Source organism: Syngnathus acus, chromosome 3, assembly GCF_901709675.1.
Source record: "Syngnathus acus chromosome 3, fSynAcu1.2, whole genome shotgun sequence".
In the NCBI taxonomy this organism is placed as follows: Eukaryota; Metazoa; Chordata; class Actinopteri; order Syngnathiformes; family Syngnathidae; genus Syngnathus; species Syngnathus acus.
Genome location: NC_051089.1, coordinates 15,579,702 through 15,593,565, shown reverse-complemented (window position 1 = coordinate 15,593,565; position 13,864 = coordinate 15,579,702). Strand labels below are relative to the sequence as shown.

At 38.1% G+C, this 13,864-nt stretch overlaps 2 protein-coding genes and 1 non-coding gene across 3 annotated transcripts; all 3 read right to left on the bottom strand.

The window, feature by feature from the left end:
• Positions 1–3,794: 3,794 nt before the first annotated feature.
• On the bottom strand, positions 3,795–3,866 carry trnaw-cca. Its single transcript has one exon. It is a non-coding gene; the product is annotated as a tRNA-Trp (tRNA).
• Positions 3,867–5,197: 1,331 nt separating this feature from the next.
• LOC119120462 (60S acidic ribosomal protein P2-like) lies at positions 5,198–6,797 on the bottom strand. The gene is made up of 5 exons (XM_037247348.1): positions 6,655–6,797; positions 6,053–6,176; positions 5,902–5,950; positions 5,566–5,661; positions 5,198–5,363 (listed from the first exon to the last, which is right to left on the bottom strand). The coding sequence occupies exons 2-5, from the start codon at positions 6,173–6,175 to the stop codon at positions 5,284–5,286; spliced, it is 348 nt and encodes a 115-aa protein (XP_037103243.1). The 5' UTR covers position 6,176; positions 6,655–6,797; the 3' UTR covers positions 5,198–5,283.
• A 217-nt stretch (positions 6,798–7,014) lies between these two features.
• On the bottom strand, positions 7,015–13,054 carry lin7c (lin-7 homolog C (C. elegans)). The gene is made up of 5 exons (XM_037247347.1): positions 12,839–13,054; positions 11,221–11,339; positions 10,581–10,652; positions 10,261–10,470; positions 7,015–9,448 (listed from the first exon to the last, which is right to left on the bottom strand). The coding sequence occupies exons 1-5, from the start codon at positions 12,873–12,875 to the stop codon at positions 9,281–9,283; spliced, it is 606 nt and encodes a 201-aa protein (XP_037103242.1). The 5' UTR covers positions 12,876–13,054; the 3' UTR covers positions 7,015–9,280.
• Positions 13,055–13,864: the final 810 nt, after the last annotated feature.

The following is a 13,864-nucleotide window of genomic DNA, read 5'->3' as shown; positions in this document are numbered from 1 at the left end:
GTAAAGGATTACGTCACTGACCCTCCTCTCAAAGGGTGGAACCGAGGCGCCGCTGAGACGTTGTAACGTTACAATGTAACCGGTCAATCCAAAAAATCGTAGAATATTCTAGTTAGTTTACGTTTGTGCTTGCTCGTTTCGCACAAGACAATGAACAAACAGACAGATGGACGGACGGATATTTATGGATACCGAAAGTATAGTTTATAACAAAATTCTACATTTTGTCATTAAAATACCCATCAACTATTCAAAAAATTATATATATTTTTTCTTTTGTAATATCTACATCTTTTGACTAATTCAAACCGTTTCAAAAATTTCATTTTATGTCTACCGATTGCCAAATGTTGCCCAAGGGACCACCATTATAACCAAGAAGCAACTCGAGGACCACTGCTTTGGCGAAATATTATTTTATTTAGCACCGATTATTTAAAAACCTATACAGGCTATTTATGTGCATCTGTATGTCTATTTTGGGAATCCCAGATACGTTTGACACAATTTGGATGGGTAAATAATCCAACAAATTAGCTGGAAAATAAATCAAATCTAAATCGACTTGAGGATTCAACCCAAGTTGAAGTGCATCATTCTATAACCGAGCCACGCTTGTTGTAACTTTGCTTGGGGAGGGGCGAACCTATTCAACACTTGGTGAAACCCCAGGAAAGAAAAATAAATTGATGCTACCATTAATGGCACTGCATGCCAGGCTCTACTGGGAGCAAAATATAAAATAGCTGCTTTGGGAGGAGGGAACCTGTTCAAATTTGCAACACTTGGTGAAAACACAAGTCAAGTCAAGTCAAGTCACCCCCAAGAAGAGAAATAGTCAGTTGATGTCTAGGGTTCATCGTTTTAAAATGGGAGTAGGGGTACTTATTTTCACAAGTTGATTTATTCTAATAGGACCTGTTAGAATTAGTATCCCTCTGTAACTTTGCTTGGGGAGGGGGGGAACCTGTTCAAAGGAAGTCACAGAAAAAGTCACTCGATTGTTCACAAAATTAGCTGGAAAATAAATCAAGTCTAAATAATAAATCCATTTTATTTTTAAAAATGTTACAATTATTTTCCATTTCCAATTTTGCGGACAACCTGCAACACCACTACGGACCACTACAGGGGCGCGATCCACCAGTTGACAACCCCTGCTTTAGTACTAACGTTCCACGCCCACCGTGTTGGTAAGGTCACAGAAGCTCAAGTACAAAATTGACAAATACGGGTTTAGCCGAACAGGTCTGCCAGTGTCTACTAACTCAGCGCTGTGTTTTTTCCAGTGATGTCATTGTGCAATTTGGCATGGAGAAACAGTGCTTTTGACTCACCGCCAGGAAATGACTACTTGTCATTCATACTTATTAGGAAATACAGTGCCTTGCGAAAGTATTCGGTCCCCTTGAACCTTTCAACATTTCGCGACATTTCAGGCTTCAAACATAAAGATATAAAAGTTTAATTTTTTGTCAAGAATCAACAACAAGTGGGACACAATCGTGAAGTGGAACAAAATTTATTGGATAATTTAAACTTTTTTAACAAATAAAAAACTGAAAAGTGGGGCGTGCAATATTATTCGGCCCCCTTGCGCTAATACTTTGTAGCGCCACCTTTTGCTGCAATTACAGCTGCAAGTCGCTTGGGGTATGTCTCTATCAGTTTTGCACATCGAGAGACTGGAATTCTTGCCCATTCTTCCTTGCAAAACAGCTCGAGCTCAGTGAGGTTGGATGGAGAGCGTTTGTGAACAGCAGTCTTCAGCTCTTTCCACAGATTCTCGATTGGATTCAGGTCTGGACTTTGACTTGGCCATTCTAACACCTGGATACGTCTATTTGTGAACCATTCCATTGTAGATTTGGCTTTATGTTTTGGATCATTGTCCTGTTGGAAGATAAATCTCCGTCCCAGTCTCAGGTCTTTTGCAGACTCCAACAGGTTTTCTTCCAGAATGGTCCTGTATTTGGCTCCATCCATCTTCCCATCAATTTTAGTCATCTTCCCTGTCCCTGCTGAAGAAAAGCAGGCCCAAACCATGATGCTGCCACCACCATGTTTGACAGTGGGGATGGTGTGTTCAGGGTGATGAGCTGTGTTGCTTTTACGCCAAACATATCGTTTTGCATTGTGGCCAAAAAGTTCGATTTTGGTTTCATCTGACCAGAGCACCTTCTTCCACATGTTTGGTGTGTCTCCCAGGTGGCTTGTGGCAAACTTTAAACGAGACTTTGTATGGATATCTTTGAGAAATGGCTTTCTTCTTGCCACTCTTCCATAAAGGCCAGATTTGTGCAGTGCACGACTGATTGTTGTCCTATGGACAGACTCTCCCACCTCAGCTGTAGTTATCTGCAGTTCATCCAGAGTGATCATGGGCCTCTTGGCTGCATCTCTGATCAGTCTTCTCCTTGTTTGAGATGAAAGTTTGGAGGGACGGCCGGGTCTTGGTAGATTTGCAGTGATCTGATACTCCTTCCATTTCAATATAATTGCTTGCACAGTGCTCCTTGAGATGTTTAAAGCTTGGGAAATCTTTTTGTATCCAAATCCGGCTTTAAACTTCTCCACAACAGTATCTCGGACCTGCCTGGTGTGTTCCTTTGTCTTCATGGTTCTCTCTGCGCTTTAAACAGAACCCTGAGACTATCAAAGAGCAGGTGCATTTATACGGAGACTTGATTACACACAGGAGCATTCTATTTATCATCATCAGTCATTTAGGACAACATTGGATCATTCAAAGATCCTCACTGAACTTCTGGAGTGAGTTTGCTGCACTGAAAGTAAAGGGGCCGAATAATATTGCACGCCCCACTTTTCAGTTTTTTATTTGTTAAAAAAGTTTAAATTATCCAATAAATTTCATTCCACTTCACGATTGTGTCCCACCTGTTGTTGATTCTTGACAAAAAAATTTAAATTGTATATCTTTATGTTTGAAGCCTGAAATGTGGCGAAATGTTGAAAGGTTCAAGGGGGCCGAATACTTTCCCAAGGCACTGTATATTACGTTTCTGGATGTGTGTTGTCTTGATAGCAAGGATGGATGAACAATCAGAAGAAAATGAGCCAAACCTTTATTGATATTGAATTGTGTCATATTACTCACTTTAACTGGGTTTTGAATCCGTCTTTGTTTATTTGCATTGTGCATAAGTTCAGAATTAGGTTGAGATCAGAGACGATTGAAATTCACTCAGATTGGTTTACCTTTTATTTATCGCTCACGAAGTGCACTTCATTGCTTAGTTTGGATGGTTTTGATGAGGTTCCACAAGAACTGCCAAAATGTACTGCTTGTGTTAGTGTACCATCTGGAGCTTCCACATTGAGGTCTCAGTGGGTAAAGATTGAAAAGTTTGATAAATATCTAGTGTTTCCGTTTTTGTGTATTTTGATTTGTTTATTTCGACAAGTACATAATCAACATTAATTACAATTTCATTTTACATTATGTTAGACATGACTTGTCGAAAAGGGAGGCGGGTTAAGCAATTCTGCATATGTAGTCCCGTCCCCATTTTAACCAAAGATTTGTCTTGGCCCTTCCGTAACTACTGACTCAGAATCTGAAAGAAAGAAAATGCATTTGTCAAAAAACTGGAAATGAGAGCAAAACAGATACGAGAGCGAAAGCATGGAAGCGAAATCATGTGATTGAAGACAATTAGTTTTTAAATTTCTCTCAAAACCTTCTGTTTTTTTGCATTTTAAAAAGTATTTCTCGATTGTTGTTTGGCACAATTCCGATACTGAAGATGGGGAGCTCTCACAAAAAAATTTTTTGACCCTGACGTGATTTGAACACGCAACCTTCTGATCTGGAGTCAGACGCGCTACCGTTGCGCCACAGAGTCACATAGTGTAGAACGGTCTACTATGAAAGGTTAGTTTGTATCATTGCCAATTTATGCGCTGCAATTCTGTTTTTGTATAGCGCTTACGACGCATATATAAATATATACACATATATATTAAAAATAAATACGAAAATACAATATCAATTTATATATATATTTATCTATTTTTAAAAAAAAAAAACCAAAGGGTTATTGCCAATGTTTTATGTGATATTTTGCTGTTATTCTGTTGTTGTAAAGCGCTTACGATGCATATATAAACACATACATATATATATTAAAAATAAATACGAAAATACAATTAAATATCAATTTATATATATTCATCTATTTTAAAAAAAAAAAACTCGTTTGTATTTACACTTTCATAATTTTTTCAATTCATATTTATTTACATGTTCACTTTCACTATTTTGGCAGTTTTTGTCCTCCATACTTATTGTGCCTATTTGAATGCTTACTGTCATGCGGTTTTGAAGGGCTTTGGATACGTCAATGGTTCACTTGAAGAGACAGCAGTTGTGGTCAGAACGTGAACCAGCACCCGAAAATATGAGCCTGATACGATCTGTCGCGATTAAACAGCTGCAAATATAAATAATATAAATAACCCTCATGAACATTTTCCCAACTAATTTTTGTTCACATTGAAAAATGTATTGAACAGTCAAGAATGTTTTACTATTACCTTCTGGTCAGACGTGTTGGTGGACGATGGAGTCAAATGTTGTCATCCAAGCGTGTTTTGCATGATGCGAGAGACAGTGTACTTAAATAATCCCAAAATATAAATAAATAATGCTTTTTTTGCTCAACAGACACAAAACTGCACCTACTTTCCAGTTAGTGTATGACAATAAATAGCATTATCACTTTTGAAGAAAAAAGTAACCAAAATCTTAAAATGTTGGGGTTAACAATCATACATCATGAACATTAATCATACATTACCTCTGACACATTTTCTTTGAACATTTACCGAAACATATTTTCAAACTATTTTCTAATCTAGGTCACTTTTCCTCAGTCAGATCGTTGAAGTTGGAGCCTATCCCAGTAGATTTTGAGTAGAGTACACTCTGGTGCAATCACCAGCCAATGAGGGCACAAATTGACATGTTGCGTTCACACCTAGTGAACGCAACATGCCCACAGTGGGGCTTTAGCTGAGATTCAAATCCAGAACCTCTTGATTGTACACGACCGGACTGCTCATTTATTTTTATTTGGGTAACAAAATAAAATCCCAGAAATACAAACACAAATAGTTGGAAGGATTTTAACCATTAAATTCTCCCCCCAAACTATTATCAATAAGATTCTTAACCACACTCTTGGATTTTTTTAATGCAAGTTACACTATAAAAACAAGAGTTTATTTTTTAAAATCATCTTTAAAAATGTATTAGAGCGCTTAGTCAAAAAGACCAAATCCCATGTCGTCATCAGATCCTTCAGACTCTTCCTTCTTCTCTTCCTTCTTCTCTTCCTTAGCTAGAAACCCCCCAAAGAAACAGGTATGTATTAATGAATTTCAAATGAATAAGCTACAATACTAAAAATTTAAATAATTAAATTATGGTGTGATTATGCGGGCCACCCAAAAATAACTTGGTGAACTGATCAGATAGCAAATATGCCAAGCAGAAGCTCTGCGTGCCAAGAGCCAAGTACGGTGGGAATCTTTGACGTTCACCTGCGGCAGGGGCAGCGGCTCCGCCTGAACTAGCAGGCGCAGAGGTGGCGACTGCTACAGCACCGCCCGCTGGCATGCTGGCAAGTTTGCCCATACCTGAGGAGACAATACATGAATTGCATCATCTGTTCAGACTGAGAAAGTAGATACATTTAGCAGAGGGCGGGGTGGTAAGCATCATGAAACAATCCAGGCAAAAAAATAGCACATTAGATTCAATATTTGCTTGTCCTTTGCTCTGTGTCAATTCTATAAGCATTTAAAGGCTTTGCAGAGATCAAAACTATTTATTTTTAAATAATTGTTGGTTTTACTTTATTGCAGCTTTTCACTTACCAGCAGCAATCACATCATCCACTTTCTTGCCTTTGAGCTCAGAGAGGACCTGTCCAAAGAAAATGACATTTGTGTGATGCACTCATGCAAAAAAAACAAACAAAAGTAACGTCTATATTAAGCAGGTTAGGTTAAACACCACAACAGGTACCTTTTCCAAACGGGTGTCGTCAGCCTCAATGCCGACACTTTCCAGGATCTTCTTGATGTGACTAGCATCTGGGTTATCATTGCCACCGAGGGCAGATAACAGGTAGGCAGCAACGTAACGCATTCTGTATCAAGTTATAAACATTAGAGTCACCATGACATGCATGTAAGTACTCTTATTTTAAGTTATAAACACAGGAACGAGCTTTAAAATCGTTATTGGCTGTCAAGCAGTTTCCAGAGTTTAAAAGTTAATAGCTATCCAATTATCTAATCTCCACAAAGCAGCACAGCCTCAGAAAAAACATTTGACTACATCAAATAACTACATGATTATTTTTAACAGGTATAACAGCTAGCAGTTAACGAAATTAATCACTCTAGTAACGAACTATACTATTTAATTACTGGCGATGCATATTTCTAGCAACTAGCGACCATGTGGCGGTTCTCTTCGGTACGGTTCACTGACAAGTTTTAAACCTTCATTTCACCGAAACACCTTCAAATCACCCAGGCGTTTATTAATAGTATAATTAATCGGTCACGTGGTTCATTTGATCACTTTAAGTAGTAATAAAACGCTTTTAAAAGGCCACTCACTTCAGCAAAAAAGGCGAACGCGTGTTCACTGGGAGGGTGGCACAAACGGAAAGGAAATGACGTCACACAACCAACACGGACGCGCACTCACTTCTTCTTCGTTTTGTTTGGCTGCAGGTCAAGCGCCACCTGCTGCACTTACCAAGGATGTATCCAGAACTGGTGATTAAATAGTTTGAGGAATTTAAGTCAGAATCCTGTCACGCCCCCTTTTGTTCTTCACTGGCCCTTCCGTAATGGAGACACTAAGAAAATTTAGAATAAAATTTTGAACTTCGAATTTAAAAGATTCACTGTCACTAGAAACAAAACTGTTCAGCGCACCGACATTGTGTTGGAAACTGAGAACAAAACTCAAGATTAAATCTGTCACATTTATTTAACTTTCACTTCTATTGCTACAATTAAAACTATATACTTTACATTGCACATAAACACAACATAGTAAATAAGAAAAAGAAAGACATAACACAATCTACAGGTAAACAACTTAAACAAGCACAACTAAAATACTTCAAAACATTATCAAAAGCTTCACATATGCAAGTATGCTCTTGGAATTAGAGAGCCCACAAAGACCAGTTGAGATCTGAAAAGGGAGCATTGACGTAGGCCAGTTTGTCTGCAGAGCACTAACATCCAATTTGCTGCCCAAATGCAGCCCTGCTACACACACACACGCACCACAGACAGGCTCACATTGCCCCTAGTTTGTTTTTTAGCAAAACACTTACAAAAATTGAAAAATATCAAAAGAAAGCTATTATAAAAAATACTCTATTCACCATCCCAACAGGAAGATTGCGTAGAATGGCTAAAGTTGAGTTGATTCACAATATTTTGCAATGACGTCAAATGACAGTGACATTCAGTGTGTTGAAATACGTGTGCAGAAAATCTAACATGCTGTTGTGGAATAAAACCATACAAGCTAAACTATTATAGTATTCAACCAACTAAAATATGTACATGGAATGGTGTGCCAGCGAAACACAACAAGGAGAGCGGGAGAGGAAAAAAAAAAAAAAAATCAATGGTAGCGGTGAAGCCCCTGAAATTCTCAAAAAGCTTTTTTTTTTTAAACTCCAATATAATCAATACGTGCCATTGTGCAAGTTGAATGAATGCTTCATTTTCAATTTTGCAAGCCTTGGACACATTCTAGATTGACATTCTACATTAAAACAAACGGTTTTGCAGCAATTGAGGACAATAATCCCCCATTTTAAAAAAGAAAAACATTTTTTGCATAGATTGACTTGTACATTTCAATTTTGTGTCTTTTGAGTCAGACTTCCGTACATATTTTTTTTTATACACCAGTTTTCCAAATAAACGTTATTTGCACTACATGCGGGAAAGAAGTAACATCATTCATCTTCTTACAATCATTTTCCTTCACCGGAAAAACAAGGCAGTGCTTTGAGATAATTAGCTCGTGTTTGGTATTTCACTAGTAAATAAGAAAACAACTGTTGCCTGAAAGGGTGCTGCACTAAGTCATTGTGGTAGCACTGAGACTTCTTTTTGAACACAATCAATAGTTACCAACATTACAGGTCACGAAAATTGTTTTTGCTGAGAATGATATAAAACTACAGATGTTGCATTCGTACACATGATAGTGTATTACAGACATGGTTTATTCATTGCGTGGCTAAAATGCTAAAGATCAATATCAAGTTATGGTATGGCGTGTAACAAAATAAGTGTCAGTATATATCCTGGTATTCTACAGATGTTGCAGTGGCTGGATACAGTGTGTCATCACAAGCATATTTGTTGCGTGGTCGAAGCCATTTTGCATTCGCTTGAAAATAGGAACCATAAACCCAGATGAATAAGGAGACATTTTCATCCTCACTTTTGATGACTGTTGTAGCATGGCACACCAAACGTCAAGACACATAATCAATGCCGTAAAACCATGTCTTTGTCTTTACTTATAAATATCTGCTTCAGACTATAATGAACAATCAGTGAAAAAAAGAGGGAAAATACACACGTAGTGAACTCCTGCTCACTTGGTGAGTTGCCAACTTTCCTTGTTGAAGGAGTTTTGTAGTAGCATTCAAATTGCCTGTTCCAAAGGTAATGCACAAGTTGTGAGTGAGCTATGCTAAGCTGAAGTAAAAGTTTCCAAAATGGGCATGTTGGTCCGATCGACATCCAATTATGAGGCCTTTAAGCATTTCCAGCAATTTGCACCGCTAGCAGCTCTCATACTGGACACGTAAGCAGGTGGGAGCAAAATCTTTCTGAAAAGTTATTTAGACCAAGTCAGACATTTTGAATGGATGAGGGTCTATCCATGCGGTTTCCTATTATGTGACCGTTGTAATGCAAAATATAAGCCTGAACCTGTTGCCCTGGTTACCGAGATGGCTGACGAGTGGCAATGTGTGCTGATGTCTTGGCTGTGTTGTCCAGGACAGTAACTGTGAGTAAATGCTGCTGAAAAGGGCAGAAACTAAGTACAATATATATACTTTGCTGTGCATCGACTTAAACTATATGTGTGTAGGTTTGAATGTTTTGGATTTGGAATATATGAAAAAGACCAGAACAGATGGCCTGAAGGCTGGAGGAGGAGAGCCGTAAGAACTGGCGTCGACATGAAACAATCCTACTGGGGATAGTTGGTTTGCTGCCGACGCTTTGCCGACCTCATTTTCTCAAAACGTGACTCCATCTCTTCGAGGACTTTGGGGGTGTACCTCACTACCAGCTTCACTGTGCCCTGAGCTGCTTTAAGTAGTTCCACTGCTTTCTCGTGGTGCTCACCTTCCACGCTCTAGAAAAAAAAAAAAACATAAAACTGTTAGGATTTTGGCAGAGTGATAGAGTTTTTTTTTTTTTTTTTTAAATCAACAAGCATTTGGGCCTCAGTCAATGTCTTCTCACATTTGCACAGGAGATTCAAAATCGAGTTTCTGTAGAACATTCACCAGCTATCCTTGTGGTTGGCCATCAGAAATTTATAGGAAAAGCCAAATGGTGGCAAGTACAAAAAAGTAAAACCATGCACACTTTGAAATGGAATATTTAGAGGCTTAACACACACCACCAATATGGATTTTCAAGGTATTCAAAGCCGTATTGAAGCACTGAACAACAAAATAAAGAGCATTGAGAGATGTGGTTTATAAATGCCTTGATTTTGCAAAGTCAATGATGCTGTCGTGATTCGCTCGCTTTGTGCAGGGAGCGTGGATTCAGTCCCCATTCACTTGAGAGTGTACTATAAATAGTGATGGGAAAATGAAGGTTTGAAATTTGTTTTATGAACCAGTTGCATTTTTTTTACTCCTCCAGATAGCACTGTTGCTTTAAATAAGGCGTTCAAGAATTTGCAAGTCATTGTACTTTCAGCAAGTGCCAAGTGATGAGTGAGGAGTCAAAAAATACAACAACTGGCTCATGAAGCAATTTTGGAGCAGCTAAAAGGGGATTTCTCTTTAACAGACGAGGCAGCCTTTTAGGAAATCAGAATAAGACGCGCGAGTCAAATTTGAGACCATAATCAGAGTCCAACTGCTAAACAGTAATATTCCAACAAATGTGACAAGATAATTGACTTTTTGACTGTAAAGGAAGCAGACTTACCACCCCGTTGACAGAGAGAAGCTGATCACCTCTCTTCAGTCCACCATGTCGGTCGGCGATGCCTCCTGGGATGATACGCGAGATGTAAATTGGAGAGTTCTGCTCCTTTCCGCCCATTATGTTGAACCCCAGGCCTTCTTCTGTTTTGGGAAGTTCCACCACACGTGGATGTGAGTGTCCCTCACTTGCTGCAAAAGCTGCCACGGTTGCCTGGACATTTAGAGTTTCTGTGTTAAGACTTGAAATATATTATATATATATATATATATATACACGTGTATATATATATATATAAAAATATAGGGACTGTATGATTGTACCTTTGCCGTAGCATTTGCTCTGACTTCAGGACTACTGTTGATGTCCACTGTCTCATATACGTGCTCATAAACCTGGAGGAACAAATTAGCCAAAGATCAAAACTTGCAGTGTCAACCACAAATAATGCAACCTCCCATGAAAAATGGTACAAGTGGGTGTTCAAACCAAAGGAAAAATATGCCACAAATTTAAAACCAAACTTCCAATCATGATACCTGATGTCACCCAAGACAAATCCTGTGAAAGGCGCCTTCAAGTAGGGATTTTACTTGAATGACCATTTACAATCTGCAAATTTAAGACTAGTGATGGGGAAACGAAGCAGCTTCAGATTTACTTCATGAACTAGTTTTTTTTTTTTTTTTTTTTTCCACTCCGCCTGATGGCACTGTTGATATAAATAAAGGCGTTTATAAAATAGCAAGTCAATGTGGTTTCAGCCCAATGTTGTACAGTAAGTGCCATCTTAAGGAGTCAAAAAAAAAATACAAGTGGTTCATGAAGCAAATTTGAAGATTCCTTTTCCTATCACTACATAAAATTGCTTGTATAATTGATAAAGTTTTCATTATTAGCAATAGTTGAAGCCTGGAAAAAATTTACTTGAGATGGGAAGATTTCTTCACAAAAATTACTTACTTCTCTGACAGCATTGCAGAATTCACTCTGTAAGACCCTCTGTAGGGCTTGCAGCTTCTGAGGAGGAACCTCCCCTGTCCTCTGAAGCTTGTCAAGCAGTTCAATGGCACGGTTAATATCTGCCAACAAAGCACACGTACCAAAACAATTGCTGACATGAAGGCTTTAAACATTTCGAGAAACCTAGTGAAATCTCAGAGTACTGCAGTGCATTCACTTGGGGGAAAAAGAAGAGAGGGAAACCAATAAATAAAAAAACACAATTAGTTTTACTTCTGTATTCATTTTTGTTTTTCAGATGTTATATTTTACTCGGTTCTTTTATCTTTAATGCTCGCTATGCTAATAGTAGTTACCAGGAGGCTGCATTCTCAGTTTACCTATTTAATGTACGGCCGAAAGATCAAGACACGGCCATGGAGCCTTTTCTGCAAGATTGCGGAAGGTCTAACCCCCACCTCCAGGATTCCTATTCATACTCTTGGTCACCCACCTACAAGGGGGCGGCTCTGCCTAGCCTGTGTAATAATGTGTGACCTTGCAGTCTTCACTGAAATTAACTAATAAGTGCAAAGACTGTCATAGAGAAGGGAAGGCCAGTGAAAGCAAAAGAAGGGTCATAGCAAGATAGCGGCATACCCCAAGCTACCTAGCTAATCACGTGTGCCAAAGAGGATTATTCTAACACAGATTGATTTTATTTTATTTCCCTGATCATTTTGGTTTTCTGTTAATCATAACTCCCACTACTTTCAGAAGTGATTTGATTCCTATTTTCAAAATAATTTTAATTTTGGGAAGAATAAGAAAATAGAAAAACAGAAAAATACTCAGTGCAACTTAAAAAATACTTTAAGGGGGAAAAAAAGGCTCTCCAATCTCAGGAAAAACAAAATCCAGAAAGATTTTCTGACAAAAACTATTTCCTGAAACAAAAACAAATACTTTGATAAACAGGAACAATTATGAAAAATTAAGAAAAATAAAATTCTTGAAAATTTACCCACTCCCTCCTCCTCCTCAACACGCACAGACAGACAGACAAACAAACAAAACAAACTTCAAGACATGACATATATTTATAATCATATGGCAATACTGAATGAACTGACACATAAAGGCTATCTTTACAATGATAACGTGTGAAACCGTTTTTACGATTGCACTACAGGAGAAACAGCTAGCAGCGGCTAACGTCGGCTTTTCATGGCTAGCAGGGCACAAGTGCTGACCTTTAGCCCGTGTCGGAATCCATCCTGAATATTCTTTTTCTTTTAGTTTATTACCGCTGAAGTATACAGAAATTAAAAATCATGTCATTAAAAATAAACGTTGCCGACAGTTCCCTGACGTTAGCTAATTAGCTACGATAAGATACAAGAACCGGTAATATTTGTATGACGTCCAGCAGCATTCTTCTCGGCTTCGAAATCAGATACAAATGAAATGCTGCTAGCAAACGACCACTACGAAGTACATAAACTATCATGGTACCATAATTGCCACCGATGCTTGCTTTTAGCAATAGCATGTGTTCTTTGCTAACGGTAGTTTTATGTCAAATGTGTCCATCGACACAAACATTTCGAAGCGACACTAGCTAGCCAATTAACTGTACCTCTCTCCAAACGTACAGGCTCCCCTAGCGACGCCATTCTCCTACTGGGATGCTGTTTGATGTCACGCAGATATTACGTTGAATGGCAGCTATGGGACACTAAAATTGATAATCCTGGCTGACACTACGGGCTCTCAACAGAGACGATAAACCAGATTAGCTAAATTAGCAGGCTAGGCTAGAGGCCAGTGTCGTGGTGCGTTCAGGTAACGCTGGAAAACAGAGGCTCGCAACGAAATTTAATTTGAATTTACGTTTCAAAAAGAATAGTTAAGTGACAGCAACGCTGATTGTTTTTGCAGTCTATTTGGATTAATCGGTGAACTGGTTTAATACCATTCTCCTGAATGTTAATTACCTCTTCAACCCCCCCCCCCCCAAAAACAATACTGATTATGATGATTTGAATCTGGAGTTTGAGACCCCTGGCAAGTGAAATCCTTAATTTTATTCCTAAAAATTATATGTAAACCACTGTAACATTAACACTGTGTTAAAATTCTTTAAATGAACTAACTTAAATAAGGATTTGATAAAAGTTGGCTGCAAATAAAAGAAACAAATGTACCTATGTCTTTAGTGTTATCAATGCCACTGGATACTGCTCAATTTTTGCATGGCGTTACGTATTGCCTCTGATTGATTAAAGTCAGATTAAATCATAAAATTCCATACGAAAGTTAGACAGAAAATCTTACCAGTTTACTTACAAATTCTCTTGTCTGGTTAGCAGTATTAAAGTTAGCAAGTACCAACAAATGCTCGCAAACCCACCTGCAGTATGTAAATTGTAGAGGTCCAATGAAAAAGTAAATCTTGAACCCCTTTTCAACAGTCAGAGCCAACTGCACTTTTAATATTTATATTATATATATTTTGCACCCCATACCTGAAATACTAAATGGACAAAAGTTGTTTTCATAATTCTGATAATCATATTTTTCTTACTTCCCGTACTATATTGATGTACTTTATTTCAAGATATTTCTTCCATTTAATTTAATTTTTCTCACGTGTTCTTCCTGA

Bases quoted from the DNA above. Each gene is read 5' to 3' on its own strand.
- LOC119120462 (XM_037247348.1), bottom strand. From the start codon at position 6,175: ATGCGTTACGTTGCTGCCTACCTGTTATCTGCCCTCGGTGGCAATGAT. The intron at 5,951-6,052 runs GTACCTGTTGTG...TTCTTTGGACAG, and splicing joins ACGACACCCGTTTGGAAAAG to GTCCTCTCTGAGCTCAAAGG. The intron at 5,364-5,565 runs GTGAACGTCAAA...GGGGGTTTCTAG, and splicing joins AGCCGCTGCCCCTGCCGCAG to CTAAGGAAGAGAAGAAGGAA.
- lin7c (XM_037247347.1), bottom strand. From the start codon at position 12,875: ATGGCGTCGCTAGGGGAGCCTGTACGTTTGGAGAGAG. The intron at 11,340-12,838 runs GTACAGTTAATT...CTTTGTTGGCAG, and splicing joins GCCTGTACGTTTGGAGAGAG to ATATTAACCGTGCCATTGAA. The intron at 10,653-11,220 runs GTAAGTAATTTT...TTGTTCCTCCAG, and splicing joins TCTGCAATGCTGTCAGAGAA to GTTTATGAGCACGTATATGA.